The following is a 24530-nucleotide window of genomic DNA, read 5'->3' as shown; positions in this document are numbered from 1 at the left end:
AACCAATTACATCCCTGACCCTGTACACTTGTCTAGACCTTACAGTAGTTCACATTTATTTTTCCAGAACTGCCATTTGATAGTATACCTTTATAGATTTAATTGCATATGTATCCCGGTATGTGTTGTTCTTAGGATTTCGCATTCAATCTGTCCATTTATAGTAGATTGACTGGGAGTGCTGATTTGTAAAGCCCCAGGAGCACTCTTAGACACCCACCCATTTATTTTTTTGTTCCAAGACATTTTGTAGGCTTGCTACAAGTGTTTACACAGTGTGATTACTGTCCCGGTTTTGGTTCAGGCGAGCAGTGATAAGCTTCAGTTTTCGAAAACTTTCCTAATTTCTCATATTCTCATAGTGCTTTGGGCTGGGATCTGGGTTTCATGTGATCTCAGGATCCCAGTTCATTTATTGATCTAAAGGTTTCGTCGCTTAGAAACAATTGTAAGTTGTTTTGAAAATGTTTCTCCTCTGATGTGGAACCCAAACTAGATGTATTTTGCTTCACCCTAGTCTTGATCGAGTCTCCAATAAGGGTGTACGCTCATTTATCACATCGGCTTTCAGCAGTGAAGCTTTGTTCATTTTGCATCTAATTTTTTTCCCCAGTCTGAGAGTACTGTAGCATCTGTCTGGTTTTCATGCCAACTTAACATCTGTCTTTCTTCTGCAGTCTTATCATTAGCTCACATTGCATTTGATTATTTAAAAAGCTCAGTCTTGATTCAAGATGCAGTCAACATTTCAAGGCCTGGAGAGAAGTACTCGGTTTTCCCCCATTGATTAAAATAAATTGTCCGAAACGGAGTTCAGCTGGAAACACAACCGGAAGTGCTTAGACTCGGAGCTCTGTGGGAACTGAGTCTATGGCCCATGTTCTGCTTAAAAAAGGCAGCAGAGTTTCTAAATCTTATATATATTTTTAAGTTTGCACTTTATTAAATCAACCCTCAGTTTTGCTAATCTGTGTGACCAGTATTACTTCTTTGATTTGACCAGAACTGCAGGGTTGTACTTATTTCAAGAATTTAAGTGGCTTTGAAATGGTTATCCCCCCCCCCCCCCCACCACCACCCATAAAAGGTGTGGTATCTGTTTAGTGTCTAATTTAATAAATAATACATGCAGTTATTTACTTAAGCTATAATGTTTAACTTAACACGGTTTTAACCATTAAACACTGTTGCTTGATGCACAGGTATTTAACAGTGTTTCTGTTCCTCTCTCATCTTTCCTTATAAATTGTTTATCGTTACATTCACTCCGTATATCTCCGCTCCTAAAAGAAAAATGAGGAGAACAGTTCTTGTTGAACGTGAGCTGTTGTGTTGAAGATCGAACATTTTGAAATTATCCCGCCTAACTGTTCCAACCTCAAATGGGGAACTCTTCAGCTTCAGCTTAAAAAGATTAAAAAAAAAAGGGTTCTAGGAGCCAAGTTCACACTGGTAAACTATCAAATTTAGGACCTTGGCTTTGTAGAGCATGTTTAGTCTATGTAAATAGGCTTTGAAGGTTCCTCAGGGCTTGTACTTCAGAAAAATTCAAATTCGGTGTCTCTCCTTCCCATGAGCCTCCGTCTCTTGGCTAAGTAACAGTCATGGTATTCTGACACAGTGATAATGAAGATTTTCCATAGCCTCCATGTCAGCCCTCTCACATGCCTTGGCTGATTAACTTGGTGGTCATTTGTTTTAAGCTATCTTTAATTCATGATCTGTAATGTCAGAGTGCTGGAATGCCAGCTCTTCTCTTTTTTGTATGCTGTGATTTCTGAAGGCATATTTATTTGTGGTTGTCCGTGGACAAACATTCCCAAATTGTGGATCAACTGTTCATTCGGCATGCGTAAAAGCCAGTATTAAACATTGCAAAACCTCAAGTCAAAATCTTCCTTGGGTGCCTTTGTTATTTTCATAAAGAAAAAAACGGTTGTCACCATTCTAAAGAAAACAGTGAAAAGCATTAGGGAACTCCTTTCTGACTCGGGCATTGCAGTGTCTGTTGGTCCTCTTAAGGTGATGGATTATGACTCTTGTATCTGGCCGGCTTCAGCCCAGATACTTCAAAGTATTTAAATGACATAATTAATATGTTGGGAAAATAATATTTCTGCAGAAATGGAAGTGTTGAGTGTTCTACATATTTCAAATATGTTACCGGGGCATAGAGCAGTGGTGCTCTTTGAGAGGGGAAAAAAACTGCAGTAGCAGTACTGGGAGCGGCAGTGTTGAACTGTTCCTGAGTGCAGGGTATGGTGTTTAGGGTTCTATTGATCTTTGGGTAAAAAAAAAGTTAGCAGTAACTACATATTTCAGGCAGCCTAAGCTTTAGTGGAATGTACAAAAATGTTTGGCAGGGCTGTCCAGTCCTGGATTTTCTGGGAGGGTTTCTGTTCTATCTGAGCTGTTAACAAACTAAACCAGCTGGTTTCGGTCTTAACTGGGCCACTTCAAAAGCTTCTTCCAGGTCTTCAGGTGCTGCTGCTTTCAAGAGACCTGGAAAATCTGTGGCCCTCGGAACTAGGATTGAAATCCCCTGATCCGGGGATTATAAAAGACAGTTTGGTTTTGGTATCATTAAGGTGACTGACAGCAGCTGCATGAAAAATGTAGTCCACAGCACAAGAGTTAATGCTAATAAAACGTTTGCTCTATGCCGAGATTATATTCCTTATTCCAGTTTTATCTCACAGGTGGGCATCTCGACAAAATAGACGAGCTCTGATTGATTTTTTTTCTTCGTTTTCTCGTCCTTGACTGAATTGAATGTCAGCAAAATCACGGTGACGCCAATTCTAACAGACATTTTGGATGATGAGACTACAGCTGGGTTTCGATAATCCCCTGAATTAATAAATCATTCTTTTATATTATTCGAAACAGTTTCCGTTTCTTGGGTACAGAAGAGCTTTTGCAGTATGTCACTCATCACTCATCTGGAATGTAAAGATTGTTCAGCTCATTGTTTCCAAGTAAATCAGGCTTGTTTACAGAATTGACGTTTAATAATATCCAAGCTTTCGAGTGGAGTTGTGTTCATCAAATAACATCGGTTGTGCTTTGAAAACGAGCAAAGGAAGTTGAATATTAATGGGAGCTGTCTAGGTAATACTAGTAGAGACCTTATCATGAATAATGTTTTCATGTCTCAAAACCATGTCTTGTTCTAGCAAATCCAGAAGCTGTTAAATTTCATAAATTGAAAAGTTATTTAACACCAAAATAATTGTTCTGTGCTTGTCCTATGCTTTTCACATCACACCCGAAGAAGGCTCCACAGCCGAAACATTGTGTTTCTTTTCTTCTCTTTTCAGCAGGGAATAAACCTTTACTTGTTCCTTTGCAGCCCACGCATGCTGACGCAGCTACCTACTTGAACCACTTATACATGTAGATTGTTCTTGACTTGGGCTCAGAATCGTACCCATGTAGGTTTCAGCTGAAGGGATGGAGTTCTGCCAGCTATGCTGTCCATCTCCTCTCTTGGTTGTGGTTCCATTGGTTTGTGTTTTCTGACTTTTTGTGTGTGTTTCATGAGGCCCTTACAGTACGTTTTTCTAAGTCTACCGGCCAATACGAAACCTGAACCTGCTAAGCAACAAAACAGTGTAGAGCCTGAGAAAATATCCTGTCTTCAAAAGCAGCGAGCATGCTTAATATATATCAGCAAAAAGAAAATTATGACACTTCTGCCCCTTGCAATTGGTGATAAAGAAAAATTTGACCAATTTGTATGTTGTGTCAAAATCGCTTGTTGAAATGAGCTTGCAATACTTTTTGAAAGGAACATTCTTTTTTTTCCTTCTTTTTCTTTTCAATCAAATCGCAGAATTGTTTGCCGGAAAAACACCTTCTGCCTCTCTTCTTTAGGTCTTTCTCTTTCATTACATCTCTCTCGGTGGAAGAGGCGTGATTGCGATGGGTAATCCAGCGAGATTACAGTAATTACAGCACACCAGTGGCCTCCTCCATGATCATACAAAGCCGTTGTCTCACACTTGCATCTCTTTGCATGTGTTGCATAGGCAGTTCTGTGCAGCAAGCACACGTTGCCGTTTCAAAAAGGTTTTTAAGCAGCGGCAATTATGTAGCTGCTGTAGAAGCAATACTGGGCTTCATCAGTTACGATTTTGCTGTTTAATCTTGCTCTTCCTTCTTGCTCGTTATATGCATACACGCAGGTAGAATGTTTAAGATGGCTTTTAAATTCTATTTTTAACAGGTTCTCTGTTGCCATGGGTTCAGGATTGGTATATATTGTGAACACCTGCCATTTAATTCCGAAAGAAATTGATCAGTTTTACAATTAAGAAGTGTCGTCGGGAGCAATTTTTTTCTATCATATCTTATCATTATTTCAACCATCTAATCAGCTGTGGGCTACTGTGTGAATTAAGATTAGCCCTGAGTCTGTGTAGGTTAACAACATTAAATCCGAATAATGGGGTTTCTGTTTCAGGAATAAATTTTCCCTCTTTCCAACTTTAACCAATTTTTTTCTCTCCATGATGAGCTGGGTTCACTTCAATGATGAAGGCCTCCAACTGTTCTTCAATCTGTTCTTCAATTTTCAGAGTCTATAAGGCAATCTTCCCTTCTCTGCGAAAGAAAAAAACATTCCAAACAATCAGAGAAAACTCTCACAGCTCTATAAAATTCACTTCTAAAAGACGATAAATCAAGTTCTAAGAGATAAAGATAGAGAGCATATTTGTGGGAAACAGAGGAAATAGGTGTCTAGTTCAGTGTTTGCATCACTCTTAACTGCTACATTTCACAAATTATTGCCTTATGGATCAATGTAATGATTTTTCTTCAGATCTTAGACTGTTAGTGATTTAACAGCAGCAGCTTGGAGTTGTGGATAGAGATTGCTGGACTCGACTTTCTGAATCGGTTCTTCAGAATTTAGTACATGGTCTGAATGACAGATATTCCCAGTTCAGCATCAGATTTGTCACTATATAATAATAATAATAATTAATAATAATAATAATAATATAAAAAGTAGTAGTAGTGCAATAATACAATAATACAAAGTAGTAGTAGGGGATTTCAAGAGTAACTGAAAGATGTAATTAGAGCACCAATAAAGTAGAAATTACTGCCCGGTTTAAATTAATCATATGCCATTGTGTGGTAATAAATCATCACCATCACCATCCAAATGGCTGGTGAATAAAGTATTGGTGGTAGTTTAAGGAGTTATGGTAATTGTAAGAATAACAATGGTAGAAACAAAAGTTATTTCTTGCTGTTATCTAGCTCTTTTCATCCCAAAGGTTCCCCAAAGAGCCAGAAGCCCCATAGCACAACATTTGTGGCACTTTGTGTTTTTATTATATCACGGAATTGTTTTACACCCATCTGAAACCTGTCTTTAAGTACAAGGACATAAAAACGAGGTCTAGGCGTCCAGAGTCAGGATACCCCAAAGCTCATATGAGTACATAATTATACTGCAAACCTACAGCACAGTACTACACCAGAATACAAGTCCTTCAGAGCTGAACACAACAATTGACTAACATTTGCATGATATTTACATACATAAACATTATTTCATTATCTAGGTGTTAGACAGACATCTATCAAGGCATTTGACACTTAAACCTAAATAAGAGCTCTTTGGAAATTGCATTAATCAGAACCTTTCAGGATGAAATAAAGAATATTGATTCAACTGGCGAGACAGCAAAAGAATTATTCATACTTTCATCTTCTCAGTTTTAATTTGGTGTTTTTAAGGAACCATAAAACTGTTTTATAACCAAAGTAATAACTTTCACTTAATTGCATACTTGGAATGGCCCGGAAAACGAAGGAAAAGCAAGGCAGAATCTTTCTTCCAATCGATAATCTTCTTCTTCAATTAAATCCATCCAATTAAAATATGCGTTTGTGAAAACCTACGCTCTTTGCCCTCCACATCAGGAAAGGCAATTTCCGTTTGCACGCAGTATATAGAGACATAAAACCGAGGTCCTGATTCTCTGTGGTCATTAAAATTCCCAGGGTGTTTCTCGAAAAGAGTAGGGGTGCAACCCTGGCGTCCTGGACAAATTTCTCATTGGCCCTTACCAATCATGGCCTCCTAATAATCCCCATCTATGAACTGTCTTCATCACTCTGCTCTCCTCCCCACTGATAGCTGGTGTGTAGTGAGCGTTCTGGCGCACTATGGCTGCCGTCGCATCATCCAGGTGGGGGCTACACATTGGTGGTGGTGGAGGGGAGTCCCCATAACCTGTAAAGCGCTTTGAGTGGAGTGTCCAGAAAAGCGCTATATAAGTGTAAGCAATTATTATTATTACTATTACTACTAAAATATTGTTCACCTTTTTATAAAATTCTGAAAACAAACAAAAAAAAGAGTGCTGTCAGCTTTCGGGACTTCTTCAATGCATTTTGTCACAAGGACTGAATCTTTACTGTCGTCTTTCTGTGGTTCCTACGTTCTCATTCTCGGGCTTTTTGTGCAACAGCAGCAACATAATGCGCAGGTATACCCTGATGTGCAGGTGTCCCTAGAGTGAAACGTGACCGTTTTATTTGTACAGATATATCGGAACAAACACAGCTGCCTGTGAGAGGGTGAAGGTATCTCCAGGGATCGCTGGATTTTGGCCAGTCAGGTTTGATCACCTGTTTAACACTGAATTTGGCAATGAAGCGCCGCCTCTAGTGAAATGTGCTGTGGTGATCTCCATAAGTCGTAATATCGCCTGGGATTTTTCCTGGAAGTTCATGACATCTGTAAGCAAGCTCTTAAGTCACAAAGGGCAAGCACTAAATTGGCTTTGTTGGACTCGGGAGAGAATGTGTTTTTCTTCAATTCTACATGCAAGCGAGCGGTTCTGGGATTCCAAAGCAAACATTTTTTCAATTAAGTATCGAAGCTGTCTAACCTGATCTCCCCTGCTCTCAAATGCATGCAATTGTTTAATGATGTTGAATTATTGAACCCAGTCCTGTCTGGCCTCACCGGGCCCCCGAGTTAATCAGGGGTGACTAATTTCTTGGCACATTGAGATACCGCTCATTCCCTGCATAGTGTTCCTTCCCCATGTTCAGTGTTTTTTTTTGTGCGACGTATATTTTTTATGTCACTAGTGTTTCTCAGGTTACTGTTCAAAATCTCTGTTTTATTAAGATATTACATTGATTTGCAGCAAAATAGTAACTCGTCTGTATTGTTTATTTGCACACAGCCAGTGGTTGCCTGGGAAACTTTTGTTATTATTCTTGTTTATCAGACATATTTGAACTTTTATTTTCCATTTACCTTTGGTTACATTGTTCCTGAATTAAATCTAGCACTTCAAGTTTCTTAACTAATAATAATAACCTTACGCTTCTATAGCGCTTTTCTGGACACTCCACTCAAAGTGCTTTTACAGGTAATGGGGACTCTCCTCCACCACCACCAATGTGCAGCCCCACCTGGATGATTCAACAGCAATTTTCCAGGAAGCCAGTTCTAAGCCAGTGAGGAAGCCAGTTCAGAGATGGGGATAATTAGGAAGCTATAATTGGTAAGCCCAAGGGGGAAATTTGGCCAGGAAATCAGGGTTAACACCCCTACTCTTTTCAAGAAATGCTCTGGGATTTTTAGTCACCACTAAGAGAGTTAGGACTTAAGTTTTACGTCTCATCCGAAGGAAAATGTCTTCTTTGCAGTATAGTGTCCCCTAACTATACTGGGGGCATTAAGACACACACAGACCACAGGATAAGCGCCCCCTTCTGGTCCTACTAACACGTCTCCCATTAGTATCCTTAGTTTTTGTAGGTGGTTTCCCTTCTATGTACTGACTGGGCTCACACCTGAGTTTCAGTGGGCTGCCAGTGGTGAGCTGCAGAGTGATGTAGCTGCTGGCAAATCTCTTAACTGGTTTTGAAAGAGCTTGACCAGTGACACAATACTGCTGCCTGTGTTGTGTGGGCCAGCAGTCATGTGCAGCGTTCACAGCTGGTTTAGAACCAGTATCCTGAAAATGATATCCCAATATTTACAGATTAGTATTCCAGTGAGAAGTCTGTCCTATCTGATAGCTCCCATACTGTAAAGATCTTATTTGGTCACCATGCGGGAGCCCATTAATTAATTGATGTTATCCATCTTAATTTTTTTGTTTTTCTTGAGAGAAAGCCAGGGTTTCTGATTCAACACCATGACTGGGGCACTTGTTCCATTCCCCACCAACCCTTTGTGTAAAGTTCCTCCTGTGCTGTTTTGATTGCTTTTCTGTGTAGTTTCCTCTTGTGTCCTCTAATTACACATTACATTATTGTAAGTTTTGCTTCTTGATCTCCCAGGTAGAAGAATCAAGAGGGTATATCTGTAGATACAATGTGCAGAGTACAACCTTGGTGATAACTGAACAAATTCTTAGGTAAAGATTTCAGAAATCTGACCATAGGTTTATAAGCAGCGTGGTTCCCCAAATTTCATAATTCGCAAAAATCTTTAAATTTAATTATTCAGATGCCCAACACTGTTCTCATCTAGAAACTGAGAAGAGTGCTGCCAGTATTTATTAACTTAGAAAGTGAGATATTTGTCAGTGAGGGTCAGAACTGCTTGAAAATAAGGTGCAATTTATTTTTTTTAAAAGTGTCTCTATGGAAAAAGTGTTTTACAGCCATGTGATTTCTCCTTTAAACTGTTTATGCACATGGAAAAAATCTGTCCACTTCAGGGATTCTATTGATACTCATGTGACTCGGGCTCTGTTTTAGTGAGAGGAATTGTTTATTTTACTGGAGCCCCTCTGTATCCGAAAAGCCGGTGAACAATAGAGAAGAATAATCTTTGTTTGCTTTTTCTTTGGGGAGCAAAAGAGCAATAGAGGATGCCTTTGGGGTGTCCAGCGTGGTCAGTCTCGGTGTGTGGCATTGGAGCTGAGCAGACAAAAGCCGTTTGCTAGCAGTCAGCTGATTATCAGGTCTTGTAGCCAGGAATGATGGAGGAGTCGGTGATCAGGAGGAAAGGACTCTGTTCTAGTGGACAGTATGCTGTGTGCTGGCATTTCACCAGGGACTTCAGTGAGCTCGACTGGAACACAGAGGGGATTGAGCTGGAAAATTGAGAACATAAAGCAGCCTGAAAAGCATGAAACATTGCAGGAAGCTTAATATGGCTGCACTAGACCCCCGTAGACACACCAGCACACACGGGGTCAATTGTTCAGAGAGATGTGCTGTCACTCTCTGGTCTTGACGTACGGTTTGTCACAGAGCAGAGAGACTGAAAGTGCCAGGCCTTTGGTTTGTTTTTTTTGCGCGCCTAACGAGCTCGTCAGCCACCTCCTCCGTTAGGCCGGTAGTTAGGGGTGTCGCGATCCCATCAGCGCCGCCACTGGGGTGTAATTTGTCATCTCAGAAAAGCACTTCAGTCACTGTTTCACCTCGAGGCTGTGTGGGAGTCAGGCTCACTCGGTATTCAAAGAACATTGGGTTGTGTGTTTGTAGGGTGGGGGGGAGGGGGGTCTGGTTTTGTCTCTGATGTGTAGGAACGGGTTGGGCTTGTTAACGTGTTTTTTTTTTCCCCTTCAGGATTAGACTTTTAATTATTATTTTTTCAAGAAAGGGTTTTTTTTTCAAAGGCGCGATTCTCTGCCTCCCACTTTTGAATATGCAGTGACCTTATACTGAGCCCAGGGCAGTGGTGACATTCTGTGGCTCTTAGTCACTCTGCCTGCAGCACACTCCTGTCTCATGGATCCCTTCTCATGCTTCCTTCATTCGAAATCTAAAATGAAGCAAGCGCCCTTCAACCCTAAATGTCACTACTCTGTGCCGTGAAGCGCCGCAATATGTATTCTAAAAGCTGTTTTCTCTTCAGGAAGCATAATAATGCAGTGCCGTTTACTAATTACCTTCTCCTTAGTCTTAGAAACTGCTCTCATAATCGTCCGTAAGTTCATTTTAAAAGGCCATTTGTAGCTTCTTATAACATGAAAAGTCCAATTCAGATGGAGTGACCTTGTAGTGGAAAAGACTATTCTAGAACAAATACACGAGACTCCTTCACAGAAAATGATCAGATCTGTAGAAAGCTAGCAGGACTGCGAAATGCTGTCTAGTGCTGTAGCTTTTGGCCATGTGAAGTTGTTTTGTTCCATATTTAAATTAAAACTAGCGTGCGGTCAGAATACAGATGCCTTTTCTGACCGTCGCATGTGGCTGACACCCTGTAAGAGCGCTTTTTGTACAGCTCTCACATTTAAAGCTGAAAATTTCTGTGGTTTGCATGTTATTGTCTTATTAAAATGAAGTTGTCATATTTTACCATGGGTTTAAATAAAGATTTATTTCTTTTCTACTTACAAACGTTTCAGTTATAAATTTTTCATTTTCAAATTTGACCATTTTTTGTGTTTGAGGACATTGGCTCTACAAATAATTCTCTGCTAATGCTCTATTTGTAGCAATATAGTTGTTGTAGAAGAAACTCGTATACCATTATGGAGGTGACAGACACTGTAAATAGCTTTCCTGAAAGGTGCTATTAAATTTCCATCTTCTGTGTTACACTCTATAATACATTTTTAAATATTTTATAAGTGTATGTCTTAAGATTCAGTGATAATATAGGCAGCCCAAATAATGTTTGTCTTATTGAGTCAGTTTCCTATCTTGCTTTAGAAACACTGCATGTTTTGGGGGGAAAAAAAAAACAGCTTTGACAAGAGACTTCTTCTTTAGTAAAAATAGTTAAACATCAGTTTCATTTGCAGGATTTTGCGACCTTACACATATATGTATATGTGTTGTTCAGAATTTAAGTGTGATCATTTAATGACATTGAGAGTCTGCTCCTATAATCACCAAAGAAAGCTATTTAAAAAAAATATGTATCCGTTTAAGAAACATGTTTGGAGGCTGTTATTTAAGTGTCAACTCTTAATTGAGATTCAGAATGAACAGATGCTTTAAGAAGAAAATATCTGTCATAGAATGGTATTATTATTTTAATATTTCTTTTCAAAAGCTTAATTTTAGGAGCTGTCCTAGAGCTATGCAAAAAGGAGCATTTTTATGTGTGATTAAGCATATAAAAGAAGTATATAAAGGATCTTTACAGTACACCACAGTGCTAGACATAGCAGTTAGGCCCTTGGGGTCATACAGTGTATCCTTCTAGATGGTCTACTCTGGTGAGTCTGCGCAGATCTGCCAGGGGTGACATACTGTGGTGGATCCCTGAATACAGTTTGGCAGTGAGTGTGCCAGTGGGCCAGGGGTGACATACTGTGGTGGATCCCTCGATACAGTTTGGCAGTGAGTGTGCCAGTGGGCCAGGGGTGACATACTGTGGTGGATCCCTGGATACAGTTTGGCAGTGAGTGTGCCAGTGGGCCAGGGGTGACATACTGTGGTGGATCCCTGGATACAGTTTGGCAGTGAGTGTGCTGTTGTGCCAGGGTGGCTGTGACTGATCCCAACTGGCATTATGCTGTAGCTACCTAAGAGAGGAGACATACTGGGAATTGACAACCGAAAACTCACTGACATATATATGGGAACTGTCGCACAATTGGGAATAACAGGAAAAAAAACAGATTAAAGCTTAGAAACTGTGTTCAGCATGTCCCACATTACGTACTGTATATGCAGTGAGTTAGTCTGGTGAGGTGTATAGTAAACAAGTTGTACTGGATGCTCAGAATTCATATCAGTATTTCAGGTGTTTACTTAAGAGCATGATGTCCACAGATTTCTCGTCCTTTTTTGTTGCCCCTGAGCTGCTGGGTTTTTAATGTACTGGCCGGACAAAGCTGGGATTCCTTCACTAACAAAAATAAATTTCTGTACTCTGGTACTGCACACTGTTTCCAGAAGGCATGTGTCATCTGAGAACAGCTGACAACTTACTTTTCCTCCTAAAACAGCAGAACTAACTGGAGCAATGGGTCCCCTGGTGGTCCCCAGAATCAAAAGGGAGCTTCTCAAGCCCCTCAGCAGTTTTGGTAAAGCGTAAAATCGGTTCTCTCACAAAGTGGGATCTGCTGGCAGCTTTTAACATCCAAGAACTGACAGGAGATTTTCTAAGGTCCTTAGAAAAGGAGTCTGCAAATAGAAACTGCAGACAGCCTCTTAAGCTGAAGACAGCAGGAGAAACTCCTGTTTCTCTGGTGAGGATAACGTAGATGATGTTCTTCTTTCCTCCCTGACATCAGCCACTGCGAGATGGACGTGCTCTCTCTGGTTGGTACTGCTGACACTGTGCGAGTGCGCTTCTGGTACTTTGGGACAAAGGCTGGTATTCAAACAGCGCTGGGCTTCTGGGTATGTGTCTCCTGCCTCCAGCACAATACCGCTTAGACAGAATTGCTGATCCCCTGAAATTCCACGCACAGCCTGGTAATTCTAATGAGACGCGTTGGCCTCCATTTTTGCCGATTGTGGTTTACAAATCATCCTGTTGATGCACTCTAGAAATTACCGCTTTCCCCTCAGTACAGCATTGTTTATTTTTAAAGCCTGTCTGCCTGGATTTCTGAAGGCTGTGTATTATAATCTCTCTTGAATCACAGGTGTACAGCCAGCATTTCATTGGCCTGATCATCTTTAATGTAGTTTCCTTTGCTAAGCAGTACACACGTTACGGCCTAGCGATATTTTCCAAATTTGACAGCATAGGTTGAAAGGGACCCACAAAGTTTTTCCTTGGTTTTATTTTCGTGTCATTACAGGCCGAATATTTCCTCATACGCTGCAGTAGTTCATCCCTTTCTAGTGAATCGAGGGCACACAAGCAAAACATAATTGCGTTAGTTCATATCTTGGCTTTCTAAACTTTCAAAGCAGTGAGCGTGGCTCTTGAATTCAATTGTCTTTTTTGAAGTCCGCCCTTAACTGCTGGGCAAAAACTTGATTGCAACTTGCAAAATGGCAGCCGATATAAAACAACAGGTGGCCCAACCAAACCAGCACACAATCAGTCCCAAGTGAATCCTATGGGATAGAATATGCCATAACATGGCAGCCAGGCTATGAGGAGTGATCTTAAGTTAAAAGGCTTAAAGTTAAAGCAGTTTAAAGTTAAAAGTTAAAGCAATTGGGTGACTTAAGCACATTTTAATAACCACTATTAGAAAACATCACAGCACTGGGTTTAACACTCTACGTGTTTTGAAAGGATTAGGTATTCTTAGCATCTAGGTTGCTCAGAATCTACTTTATTTGTTCTTCTGATTTTTAGCAGGATTGACTTACCATTGATGTTGTACTTTGTTAGAGTCCCTGCAGGTGTGTGTGTGCGTGTGTGGGGACACAATTTTTCCACCCAAGCCACATGCGTTGTGATCTCTACTGCAGGGCTCAGTCACAATCGATCCTTTCTGCCTAGAGCCTGTTTCCGGCTCAGCCATCAAGATTGAATGACTTTAATCAGCACGGAGTTCCTAAACTGTTCAGATCTGATTTTTTTTTTAAAGCAGGAAAATGCGCCTCCGCAGAGCAGCTGAAACATTTGTCCTTGTGAATTAGACATTTGCCTGAAAACTCCATTTAATTCAAATTAAAGCAATTTTACAGACGCCAGTGACTGGATAATTGGATTGCACTGAGCTACATTCAGCCATAGTCTACTCTAGAGGACAAGGTATTAGTTTGAGAAGGAGCACAATTCAAGATTCAAGATTTTTTTATTTGCCATATACGACAAGCGTATTGGAATGCTTACAATATCAGTCTGCCAAAGGAACAGTTGGTGCTGATGGACTTGGAGGGGAGAAATATATAATGCTTACTGCTTTTTTGATAGTCATTTCCAAGGCCAGTATTTTACAATGATGGGTGATGAAACCTCAAATGGCAGGCAGGAGTTTAATCATGGAGCACAGGGTACGTCGAGGAGCTAAGATGAAATACCCCTTTTTGTTTCAGGAGTTATTTCATTCTCAGTTTTTAAATGGCCGTTTTCTGTGTTTTGGTCAGCCATGCCTGAACGCGATAGTTTACTTTCATTCAGCTGCTTGTTCTCAGACATTGTTTGTCGCTGCCATTTGTTGTCGTCAGTTTAACGGCTGAGTGGTGCTTCGTAATTAAACCGCATTTCATTTCTTCGAAGTGGGGGTACCAGGGGGGTTTGGAAATAAATTTTAGTAGTATTTTCTTGTGTCTTGAATATGATAAATGGATGTTTGAACTGAACGGTGGACAGTAAGCAGAGCTGCAGTTTGTATTTAGGTATGTGTACCAATGAGATGTTCCAGCAACTTCACTACAGTTTTTCTCCCTTGAAGTGAAACAGAGTCTTAGGAGTGTAATATAGAGTTATAGAGAGGAGTTGTGGTTGCAGCAAACCCTTCCTATTTGATCACTGATTTCATTTTGTTTTATTGAGTGGTCTCGGATCAGGAATTGGGAATGTTTTCCTCCTGTCTCATCTCCTCCAGCACTGAATTAAGGAATTGATCACCACTGCTCCCACTCTTGTGATCCAGGTTAAAGCTGCTGAAACCACTTCCCTCTGCACCGTGGGCAGAAAGATATAGAACGTTTTGGGGGCTGTAGATCCGATACAGCACGTGAAATGTCACATGTGTGATACAGTGGTGTTTTTTTCTTTGCACAAAATGTGAGAAGAACTGGCTCTAGTTTCCATATAAATTCAAAACGCACAGTTCTGTGGTAAGATTATAGATAAGACTTTATTGATCCCGAAGAGAATTTTGATGTATGATTATGGAGGTTCATTTTACTTTCTGGCAAACCTGTGACCTTCAAGCTGACTTTGTGACATCAGTGAGAGGTGTCTATCTCTCCAGATAGGCACTACAGAGTTTGCAGTGTATCCAGTGATGAATGGCTTTGTTGGAGGGATGGGGGGGGGACATGTCCATATGTGTCATCCTGTCAAAGCAGTTACAGGACAGACAAGTCTTAAAACACTAGACGGCGTCAAATCAGAAAACAGATACTGCCAAAAAAAGTGACCTTTTGACCAAACCAGACTGGAAGGTTTTAGAACGCTGGTACATTAATGAAGGTACTTTAATTCAAGCTATACATTTTCAGTCTTTGGTTTCATGTTTTTCATTACAATTTTGTGCTTTTGACCAAGCACACTTGGACATATACTGCAGTGCAGTTGCTCAAGCCCTCAGGGACTGTATGCTTTTAAGACGGGTCTGAAGGCTCATTTATGCTTCAGTAATTTTAATCACCTTATTGATGCCACGTGTATCACGGCAGCCGATTATCTGTCATTGTGCTTATTCCTGCAGAGCTGACCCGTCACCCGCTGTTTTTCCGTTCCTTCTGCAGGCCGTAGATAAACACCGAGCCCTCGAAGAAACCAAAGCGTACACAACGCAGTCGCTGGCGAGCGTTGCCTACCTGATCAACACCTTAGCCAACAATGTCCTACAGATGCTGGACATCCAGGCGTCCCAGCTGCGCCGCATGGAATCGTCCATCAACCACATCTCCCAGGTAAGGCCGGGCTTCTGCTGGCACCAATACTGCGAGCCCTGAGAAAAATGAGAGAACGATGTGGCTGGTCAGTTACAGAAAGGGGTTGTAATTGCAGCTGTCCTGCCACTAGAGGTCACTATAGAGCTTCTGATACTTGTAAATAGTCACACTTGAGGTGTGTAAGATAGTTGTTGGTTAACTGGTAAAGGAGTTAGGATTCCACATTTTTCCATGGGTGTATTGAGGCTTTTAGTATTTGAAGGAAGTTTATGGTGTTAGGTGTAGTTGGGTGTTTTTTAAATGTGTTAGCCGTCTTGGCATGAAAAGGCTTCCATTGAGAGTTTCTGGCCCCTTGGGACGGCCTCAGTAGGGTACAGTCTGTCACGAACAGTTACAAATGAGAGAAGATCATTCATCCCCTCTCACTTGTTTAATTTTCTGGTGGTTTAAATAATCCTAAAATACTAGTGAATTAACATTGACTGCATCAGTGAGTGTTCCTGACACTCATGAGTATTTGTGTGAAAGTACCTCATGTTTGCAGTATTCCATTTCTTATTCAGATGTTTAATCTAGGAAGGCCCACAGCTTCTGAAAAGCCCTACTGGTTGGATGTATGCAGCTGTCGGCCTCTGGCTAATGTCAAGTCGTTCGTCATCGAACATCAGGCTGTTTTTATATATATGTCCAGTCGTTCCCAGTAACCTCCTGTATATACAGAGTACTTACAAATTCAGAATGAAGTATAATAACATAATCTTATTGCTTGCACTTCTGTTTTTATTCAATAACGAACACCTCCTTTTTCCTATAATTGGCGTATGAGCACGTGCTAATGCTAAAATTTAGTTTTTTTTGTGGTATCTACAGCGAACAGTTTAAGGGGCTATTTCTTTGCAAAAAACATTAAGTAATGAATTTCATTTTTAGAAACGGTCAAGAACCCAATATCGTGTGGAAAAGCCTAGTCTATGATTAGTGTTTTGACTTTTTTCCCCCATTTACCTCACAGCTTATGGTTTTTAATATTCACCGATTGCTAATGCATGAGAGTGTCTGATGGCAAAAAGTCTCATTTTGGACCTGCATGTGGAAATTGCATTGTCAGGGAAAATTACATATTTTTTTAGAGAAGGCAGAGATGTGCTCATTCTTAAAAGCTAGCATGGTCTGACTTCAGGAGCCAAGAAACTGTTGCTGAACTGTGAATGTGAGTTCTCTGTGGCTCTGTGGGTTTTGATACTCATTTATCTTTCAGTCTGATGGCAAATTGACTGGTGTCAAAATTTCTAAAGGGAATATTGTCCAAGGGGTAGGCATGTATTCTGTTCTGACTGTATTAATTAGCACATAGCATGGCTCTGTATTTCAGGTATAGACTTCACTTCAATAATAATGACCACACGGCAACAAACACAGATTCTGATTATCAATCAAAGTACGGAGTGTGTTTACATATTTATTTGCATTACACAATTGCCATAGATTACACTTGAACAGGTTTGGGGTTAATTGATCAAACAGTTTTTTTAACAGCAGCATTTTAAAATGTCTGCAATGTGCCGATCAGTTAAGGTGTAGACACTGTTATAGATACCATTTTGGTATAGGCAGAAACTCAATCTTGTCGTGTTTTAATTATCTTGTCACTACAGACTGCCTTGTTTGGAGGTAATCGCCACAGAAAAGTTTTTTAATAGCACCCATTTGTGTTACAGGTCATGTCATGAGTTAGGCCTATTTGATGACCCTGAGTGGATATAAAAATATTTTAATAACCAATGAGAAGCAGATCTGAAGTAGATGAAACAGCCAAATTTGAAAGAGTTAGCACAGTGGCTCTGAAGGAGACAGTTTTGAAAGTTAAATTTTTTTGTATAAACAGATCAGGACATCCCCTTACTTCACCCAGGATTTTTCTAGAAATCTGTGTGGAAAATTTGAAGTTGATGGCCTATGTGGTGTTAAATTTGGACCAGTCACCAAGCTTGGAAGCAGACATCCTAAAATAATTGTTCAAAAGGTGAAGTATATTGAATATAATCCATAAATGTTTATTCCAATATTTATACAATGATATTTATTCCAAATGAATATTCCAAAAGAATCACCACACAAAAACGCCAGTAATAACAATTGCTGTGGTCAAATATACAAGATTATTGAATAGTTTTTGAAGCGTTATTGTGAAGTCACATAGCCAGCCTGAACATTTCCAAAAGATTTCCTTTCATCTGCAAAACACAATACACAATCATGTATTAACCAGGAAGAGTGAATGATCTGTGTACTTGAGCTTTGAATAAGGATGCAACACCAGTGTTTTTAATCATAACAACACCCTCTCAAGACAAAGTGGAATTTATTGACTGAAGAGCACCCTCAGGGAAAAGAAGTCTCATAAGCCTGGCTTGGAGTCAACTACAGTCTCATAGTAATATCTTTTTTTTTTCTTTGAAGCTCTCACATTGTGAGCAATCATTCCTGTGAACTTTGGATATCAAGACATTTCTGCATAATCCTGTCAAATCCACTTTGGAGCGTTTCTTTTAATTAAATTTCATTAAACAATCAAATCAGGTTCCCTTGGAATATGTGAACAAAAAACCTTCCAACATATTTCTCTTTGATATGAATATTCTGAAGAGTAAGCGCATCAGACACACATGTGCTCATTGTAGGAGTATTAGTAATTAATTAGTAATTAGTAATTCTGATGAAGTTATTGGAGTATGTTTCTGTCGTAAGAATTTGTATGCAGCTCCCTTTTGTCAGTCAGGACTTTGAAATGAAAATCCATGCCACTGGTTGGTTTTTGGATGTGCTTTTATTCAGTTGTAACCTCACTGAATTTTCAGACTCTGAAAATTCGAATATGTTACAGTACATCCCCAAAAAAGTGTGGACTCTTTGTATAATGTGATCAGAATAGTTTTTATGAAGGCTTAGACTTAGCTCTGCTGTTAAGGTATGTCTGTCACACAGAAGAAAAATAAAAACAAGTTCAAATGAGTCTGCTCCTGCAGTTTCACATAAAAATAACTGAGTAGCTACACAGTAGAAACTAAAAGGTTTTTTTAGGGTTCGGTTTATAAGTAAAATGTAAATAACGAGAGTGCGAATCATATTGTGTTGGTTTAAATGTAATTTATTTTTCTGATACTTTTGCTTTACAGTTTTCAATTATTGAACAAAATGATTGAAAAGAAGGTTATTTAAATTCTCAATGATTATATTAGATGTATTCAGGCAACTGTAATGGTTATATAAAGCTAAATAATAGAGTTTTGATTGGAAACAGCAATATCTTTATTACGGTTAAGTGAGAGAAGAGGAGAGCATGATCTCTCAATGGCTTTGCCTCATTTTGAAGAAATTTGCTTTGGTAATTTTAAAATTTAAATTTTAAATGTATTTGATGTGTCTGTCCAGTCACACAAGAGTCCAGGGGGAGAGCCAAAAATAGATCAAAGGGGAAACTATAAATAAATGTCATAACGTGTCATAAATACATCCTGATTTCGTGTGCATTCAGAATTGACTCCTTTTTAATAATTTGTGATATTACGAATGTTATTGATCTCAAATGCAGGGGAGTCTTGTCTAAGTGTCTTCTAGTGTATAAGACTGACAATAGCAGGTCTGTGGCACTAACCTGTGACACGCTTGTGAAGCTGAAATTAATTCTCCGTATTGCTTTAGGAATCTACCCAATGAAATGTAATGAACGTCTGCATCTGATTGATTTGATGAGGCTGCAGCCACCAGTGGAAACTGTATTTAAGTTAATTTACAACTGAGACCAGGCAGCTCACCTTTACACCAAGGGCTGTAGGAGTATGTAGCAGGCTACCCAGACATTGAAGCCATTACTCTGGTTTCTTTCAGGAAATTGAACTGTGTAAATAACTACCAAATAGGACTGATAGGCCAACTGTAATTGTTTTATTGTCTTGAGATTTAATGGCATGGATTTCGAAACACAAAAAAAACTAGCGGCACAAGACGGGAATGGCCGTAATGAGTTTGCTAGTGCTTTTTTTTCTTAAAGCTGCCCCCCCCCCCCTCACAAACAACAGAAAGTACAGTAGATGTGTGTTTTGGGAATGTATCCTTGCTGTCCGCTGTAATGCTAATGTACAGATGACAGCTGGATTCTACTGAAACTGAAAGGTCAGCAGCTCACTAGGATTAGAATTTGAGCTTAAAAGGGCTGTCAACACGAAGGCCTCAATTAAATCAAAACTCATCCGAAATCTCTTCACAGCGGTCCTGTTTGTGCTGCTACTAATTACTTGAGCAAACCCTTCCCCTGGCAGAATGTTAAACTATTGTTCTTTCCACTTCATAAAGAACAGATGTCAGAGAGGAATTATCTGGAAGATACTTTAAAAAATTGTCTTGGATAATATATTGTAATTGGCTATCAGCACTTTCAAATTGCTCTCTTACATTGTACTGGCCATTTTAGTTTCGATGCTGGGAAATGATTTTAATGGAAAAGCAAGAAACGCCAGTAGTATTTTACCTCTGCTTTTGGAATTAGGCTTGGATGCTTGAAATAAAAAAAGGCTTCAATCAGTTTACAAATGTGTATATATGTATTAATAAGCACACGAACTTCATACAGTATAACTGCCACGGCAGTAGTCTCTGTTTTTTCTTTCATTGTAGGCTCAAGGCATTTCAGAACACCTGTTTTAGATGAGAAAGAAAAAAAAAACTAACAGGTAATATGTAGTACTTCATCGGTACAAGGGCTCTGCGTTTTCCCAAATTGTCTATCTGATTATGGCTTGGAACTTAATTCATGCATTGTGTGTCATAAACCAAATGGGAAATGCCATTGAACTAGAAATGGGAAATTTTATGTGAGTCCGGAAAAGGCTAAACAACCTGACTGCGCTTGGAAGAAAATAAGAACAGTTACACATGTGAAGAGGCCGTTCGGTTGTTCTGGCCAGATTTAGTAGTTGATCTGAGGATTTCATCCTGCTGTTTCATGAAGGAAATCAGCTTCAAAAGTTTGGCTGAGTAGCTTGTTCCCAAAGCTCACAGGTAAAGAAGTGTTTATGCTCTCTGTTTTAAGTACACTTCCACCTGAAATCTCTTTAGTGTGGGCCTGATTCTAACTGGTCATGGACATGTATATGTTTTGAGCTCATAGAGAGGTCACAATGCCCTGGTTTTGTCTGTGTTCTCTCATAATTATAGTGTTCGTAATCTCCCCTGCTTAACTCTTCAGGATCTCCTGAAAACGTCAGTCACAACCTGGGGCTGTTTTACCTGTACCTGTAGTAGCTATGAAGGAACAAAAGAGAAGAAAAGACACAATGTTATGGCTGTGGAGCATTTCTTGAGGTATTACTTCAAGCTCCACAGCCGAGACATTGTGTTTCTTTTCTTCTCTTTTCAGCGTGGAATAAACCATTACTTGTTACTTTACAACCTGTGCATGCTGATGCAGCTCCCTACCTGAACTACCTGTAGTAGCTAAGTGGACTTCCAGGATCATTTATCTTTGGAAGGTGTATCTTACCCATTAAAAATGTACTGTGTAATGCTACTCTGCCTGAAACATTAGACAGACCGTAAAGACAGAATTCAATTGGTGTTCCATGAGTGACAGGGCTAGAACTTGGATGAAATTTTCAAAAGGCCCAAGTTCGAATTTGCTAGCGGAGTTTGTGAATCAAATATGACTGTTGTTGAGTCTCTGTAATGTATTGTAAATACCAAGTTATAGATGAGTCTCATACATGCTTATGGCTTCTGTAAGTAGGCTGTATTCCCTGCACTTTTTACAACCCCTGAGGAAGGTTACTAACAAGCCAGTGGCATTTAGTCCATCATGCTTATTCACATAACAACCATTTTGGTTTTGTGTGACTTTGTCATCTTCACAGTTCTTTCAGTAATCACTGATACACCCGGTATACAAATGTTTAAAAAATATCTATTTTTGTGAGTTAGTCCTTGTACATAAAGAGTGTTTCTCTAAGAATGACACCTGAAAAACACGATTTTCTTGCCATGTCTTTGCAAATTGCAGAATTTTTGATTCACCTCTGCTGCACCCCCAGCCTTCCTGATTTCTCAACCAGACATCTTTGATCAGCGTTTCGGCTACAGAAGTAGAAGCAACTTTTAAGGAACATAAATTAAAGCAAAACCGCTTATACCTTAACACATTAAGTGGTTGAATATGAGACATTGAAAGCCACAAACAATTTGAGTGCAGTACCTGGAAATTCCAGATTCCTCTACATCACTTTTTGGAAATTAAGCAATTAAAAAACAGTTTGCCATTTACCTTTTGCAGAACAGAGCTTCTAAAGAGTAACAAGTTACAGTACCAGTTGCTTACCCGTTAGCTGATAACTGGATTAGAGCATAACCTCAAAGTGAGGTGTCTTCAATACACACTGTGGGTTTCTTTCTCAAACACAGTCATATAAGTCCCAGCAAACCCTTTCATATAATAAATCCCTTTTTATCTAGACTGAGGCCAGCCTACAGCTTATACTGCAGTTCTGTGATGTCAGACTTGCATTTTTTAATTATTAAAAACAGTAGGTTTTCATTGTAACTGTACAAACTCTGGAAGAAAATGTGAAATACTTTTGTCCAAACATAAAATGTCTTTATTTAGGCATAAATTTGTCTTGTGTATAGTCCCACCTTGATACCTGTGCTTTCTGCGCAGGTTTTAAAGTAACCGTGACGCTTACTGGAAATAAGCAGCTTTCTAAAAACGATGAAGTTGTTTATATAATGACCCGATGTTTTAATTTTTGTATCATCGTTAAGTACCAAAGATAAAAGATATGTTCACTTTTAACTGGCATTTAAATTATCTTCAAGCAAGCTGTTAATTTCAAGATGTGTAAGAAAATGGTGAGCATAAAAAAATAATTGAAAAGCTTTTTCACTTAGCATAATCTCAGTATGTACATTTCTAAAGTCACAGCTACATTTTCTGAACCTTTTCTTTGCATTATCAAAAATTGTGTCCTTACAGCCTTCCTCCATCATATAAATGGATTATGTAGAGTTGCTTTCATCATGTAGAACCTCTCGAGTTGTTTCTTGCTCATTTCTGACATTATCTTTCTTTTATGAATTAAACTGTGAAATTAAACTGCTGAGCCTCCAATGCATAAAAATTTCATTCTTCTCTGACTCAGGCACTGTGCAAATTTTAAAACTAAAATTAGAAGCTCAAACATCATGTTATCTAGTTCCCCAGTCTAGAGCCAGGCCCATACTGGCTGATGATGGAAGTTTTTGTAGATTCTCTTAAATTTTAATGACAATGATCAGTGTTTCGAATTCATGCATGTCATTCATTCTGTATTTTAAAATGTATTTGTGCAGCATGGCTCTTGCAGTTCTGAATGCGCTATGTCTTCTGGTACATCGATTATGTCTTCATTTCTATGCTGGTTTTAAAAAGAAGCACAGGAATGCAATCGTGGTCTCATCAATTAGACATCTCTTTTTCTTTTTCACATTAAAAAAGTGATCCCAAATGCCCACATTATTTAATGTAGTGCATACTGTGTAAAGAAGGTTGGACCTCACACATAGAGTAGCTCTCTTTGCTATATATGAAATCCTCTCAGTTTTATCTATGTGACTTTTATCGTGACGAACTTGATTTTGCAAAGCTGTTCTGATGGAGGGATGAAACACGCTACCCAGCCATGTAGGTGAAGCTGTTACCCTGGTCTCTTTCAGAAATGAGATCCTTAGGTCAATTAACTGGTAATGACTTAACGGGCTTGAGGAACAGAATGTGCAGACAGAATGGTCTCCTCTTGTCTGTAATGTTCTTATATCGCACAAATGATTTTGTTTTCCCTGTTGATGCATGGTCTTCTAAAAAACTGAAGTCCCATTCTTATTCTTACAAATGTAGATGTTGGAAAGCCAAAACTACTCATTTAGATTTTGAATATATATTTTATCCAGAGGTGCCGAAAAAAAGCTTTTGCAGACAGAAGCATTCAGGTGTCTCGGGTAATTTAAAGAGGAGGGTGGGCTTGAGCATAAGGCGATATGAAAAGAATGGAGGCATGTAAACCTTCTGGATGACAGGCCGTTTCTGAGCAAAGCCCACAAAAAGAAAAGATGAGTGTTTACAACTTTTCTGTGAAATTCGGTTTGTCTTATGGTTATAGGAGTATCTTTGTTGGGCTGAAATACATGAAGCATTCGTATGGAAAAAGCCCACAGAATTTAAACTGGAGTGACTTCATCCATGGTGGAGGTGAGGAGACGAAACTCTCAGGATTGGGGGAATAAGGAGACTCTTACAATGGGACAGGAACAGAACAGGCCTGTAATATGAGAATCCCACCTTCATTTGTCTGAAATCCTAAGGTTCCTGTTCATCAGGTGTCAATTAAAGATTTTTTTTGGGGGGGGGGGGGGTTGACAAGAAATGTTAACCTCTGAACCCCCGAGTTGATGTGTTTCGGCAGGTGTTCTTTTTGTTCGTAGTTCTCTATGGCCGAATTATTCAGCCAGCGTATTTGAACCCCTGAAAAATTGCGCATGTGGTCGAGTCGCTTCAATTAAAACATGACGTGCTGAAGGGGAAAGAAAGGGTGCCATGAAGTAGCCTTGTTTAATTGTAGATGTTTATGTTAAATAAATATTCTTTTATTGTTTCGAATCGACGGAAACGTTTTTGCTGCAGTGGCATGCCGTGACTGAAGCAGGCCACTTCGGTAATGTTTTGGCCTAATGCTTGAAAGAGGCACATTTAAAATGATCCCCAGTGTTCATTTACTGATTTCTGCCTTCTGCTTGCCCGACGGTATTTGGTACGGATCCCTTTATTATGGCAAAGTGGCTTTTTCCGGTCTCTCCCCTTTTCCAGACGGTGGACATCCACAAGGAGAAGGTTGCCAGGAGAGAGATTGGCATCCTGACCACCAACAAGAACACCTCCAGGACGCACAAGATCATCGCCCCCGCCAACCCCGAACGGCCCGTGCGCTACATCCGCAAGCCCATCGACTACACCATGCTGGACGACATCGGCCATGGAGTAAAGGTAGGTGGGGCAGTGTTTCGCCACGTTTTTC

At 39.6% G+C, this 24530-nt stretch overlaps 1 protein-coding gene across 5 annotated transcripts in view; it reads left to right on the top strand.

The window, feature by feature from the left end:
* Nucleotides 1-24530, top strand: part of LOC148821695 (abl interactor 2) — an 85991-nt gene that overhangs the window by 29844 nt on the left and 31617 nt on the right. For all 5 annotated transcript variants that reach the window (XM_088930085.1, XM_088930083.1, XM_088930084.1 and 2 more), the window contains exons 2-3: nt 15286-15453; nt 24323-24499. In XM_088930085.1, the coding sequence (XP_088786211.1) occupies nt 15286-15453; nt 24323-24499 (345 nt within the window). The remainder of the gene's footprint in view (nt 1-15285; nt 15454-24322; nt 24500-24530) is intronic.

The sequence above is a fragment of the Atractosteus spatula genome, chromosome 13 (assembly GCF_055471065.1).
Source record: "Atractosteus spatula isolate fAtrSpa1 chromosome 13, fAtrSpa1.hap1, whole genome shotgun sequence".
Taxonomy (NCBI): Eukaryota; Metazoa; Chordata; class Actinopteri; order Semionotiformes; family Lepisosteidae; genus Atractosteus; species Atractosteus spatula.
This window is presented reverse-complemented; position numbering and strand designations above follow the sequence as displayed.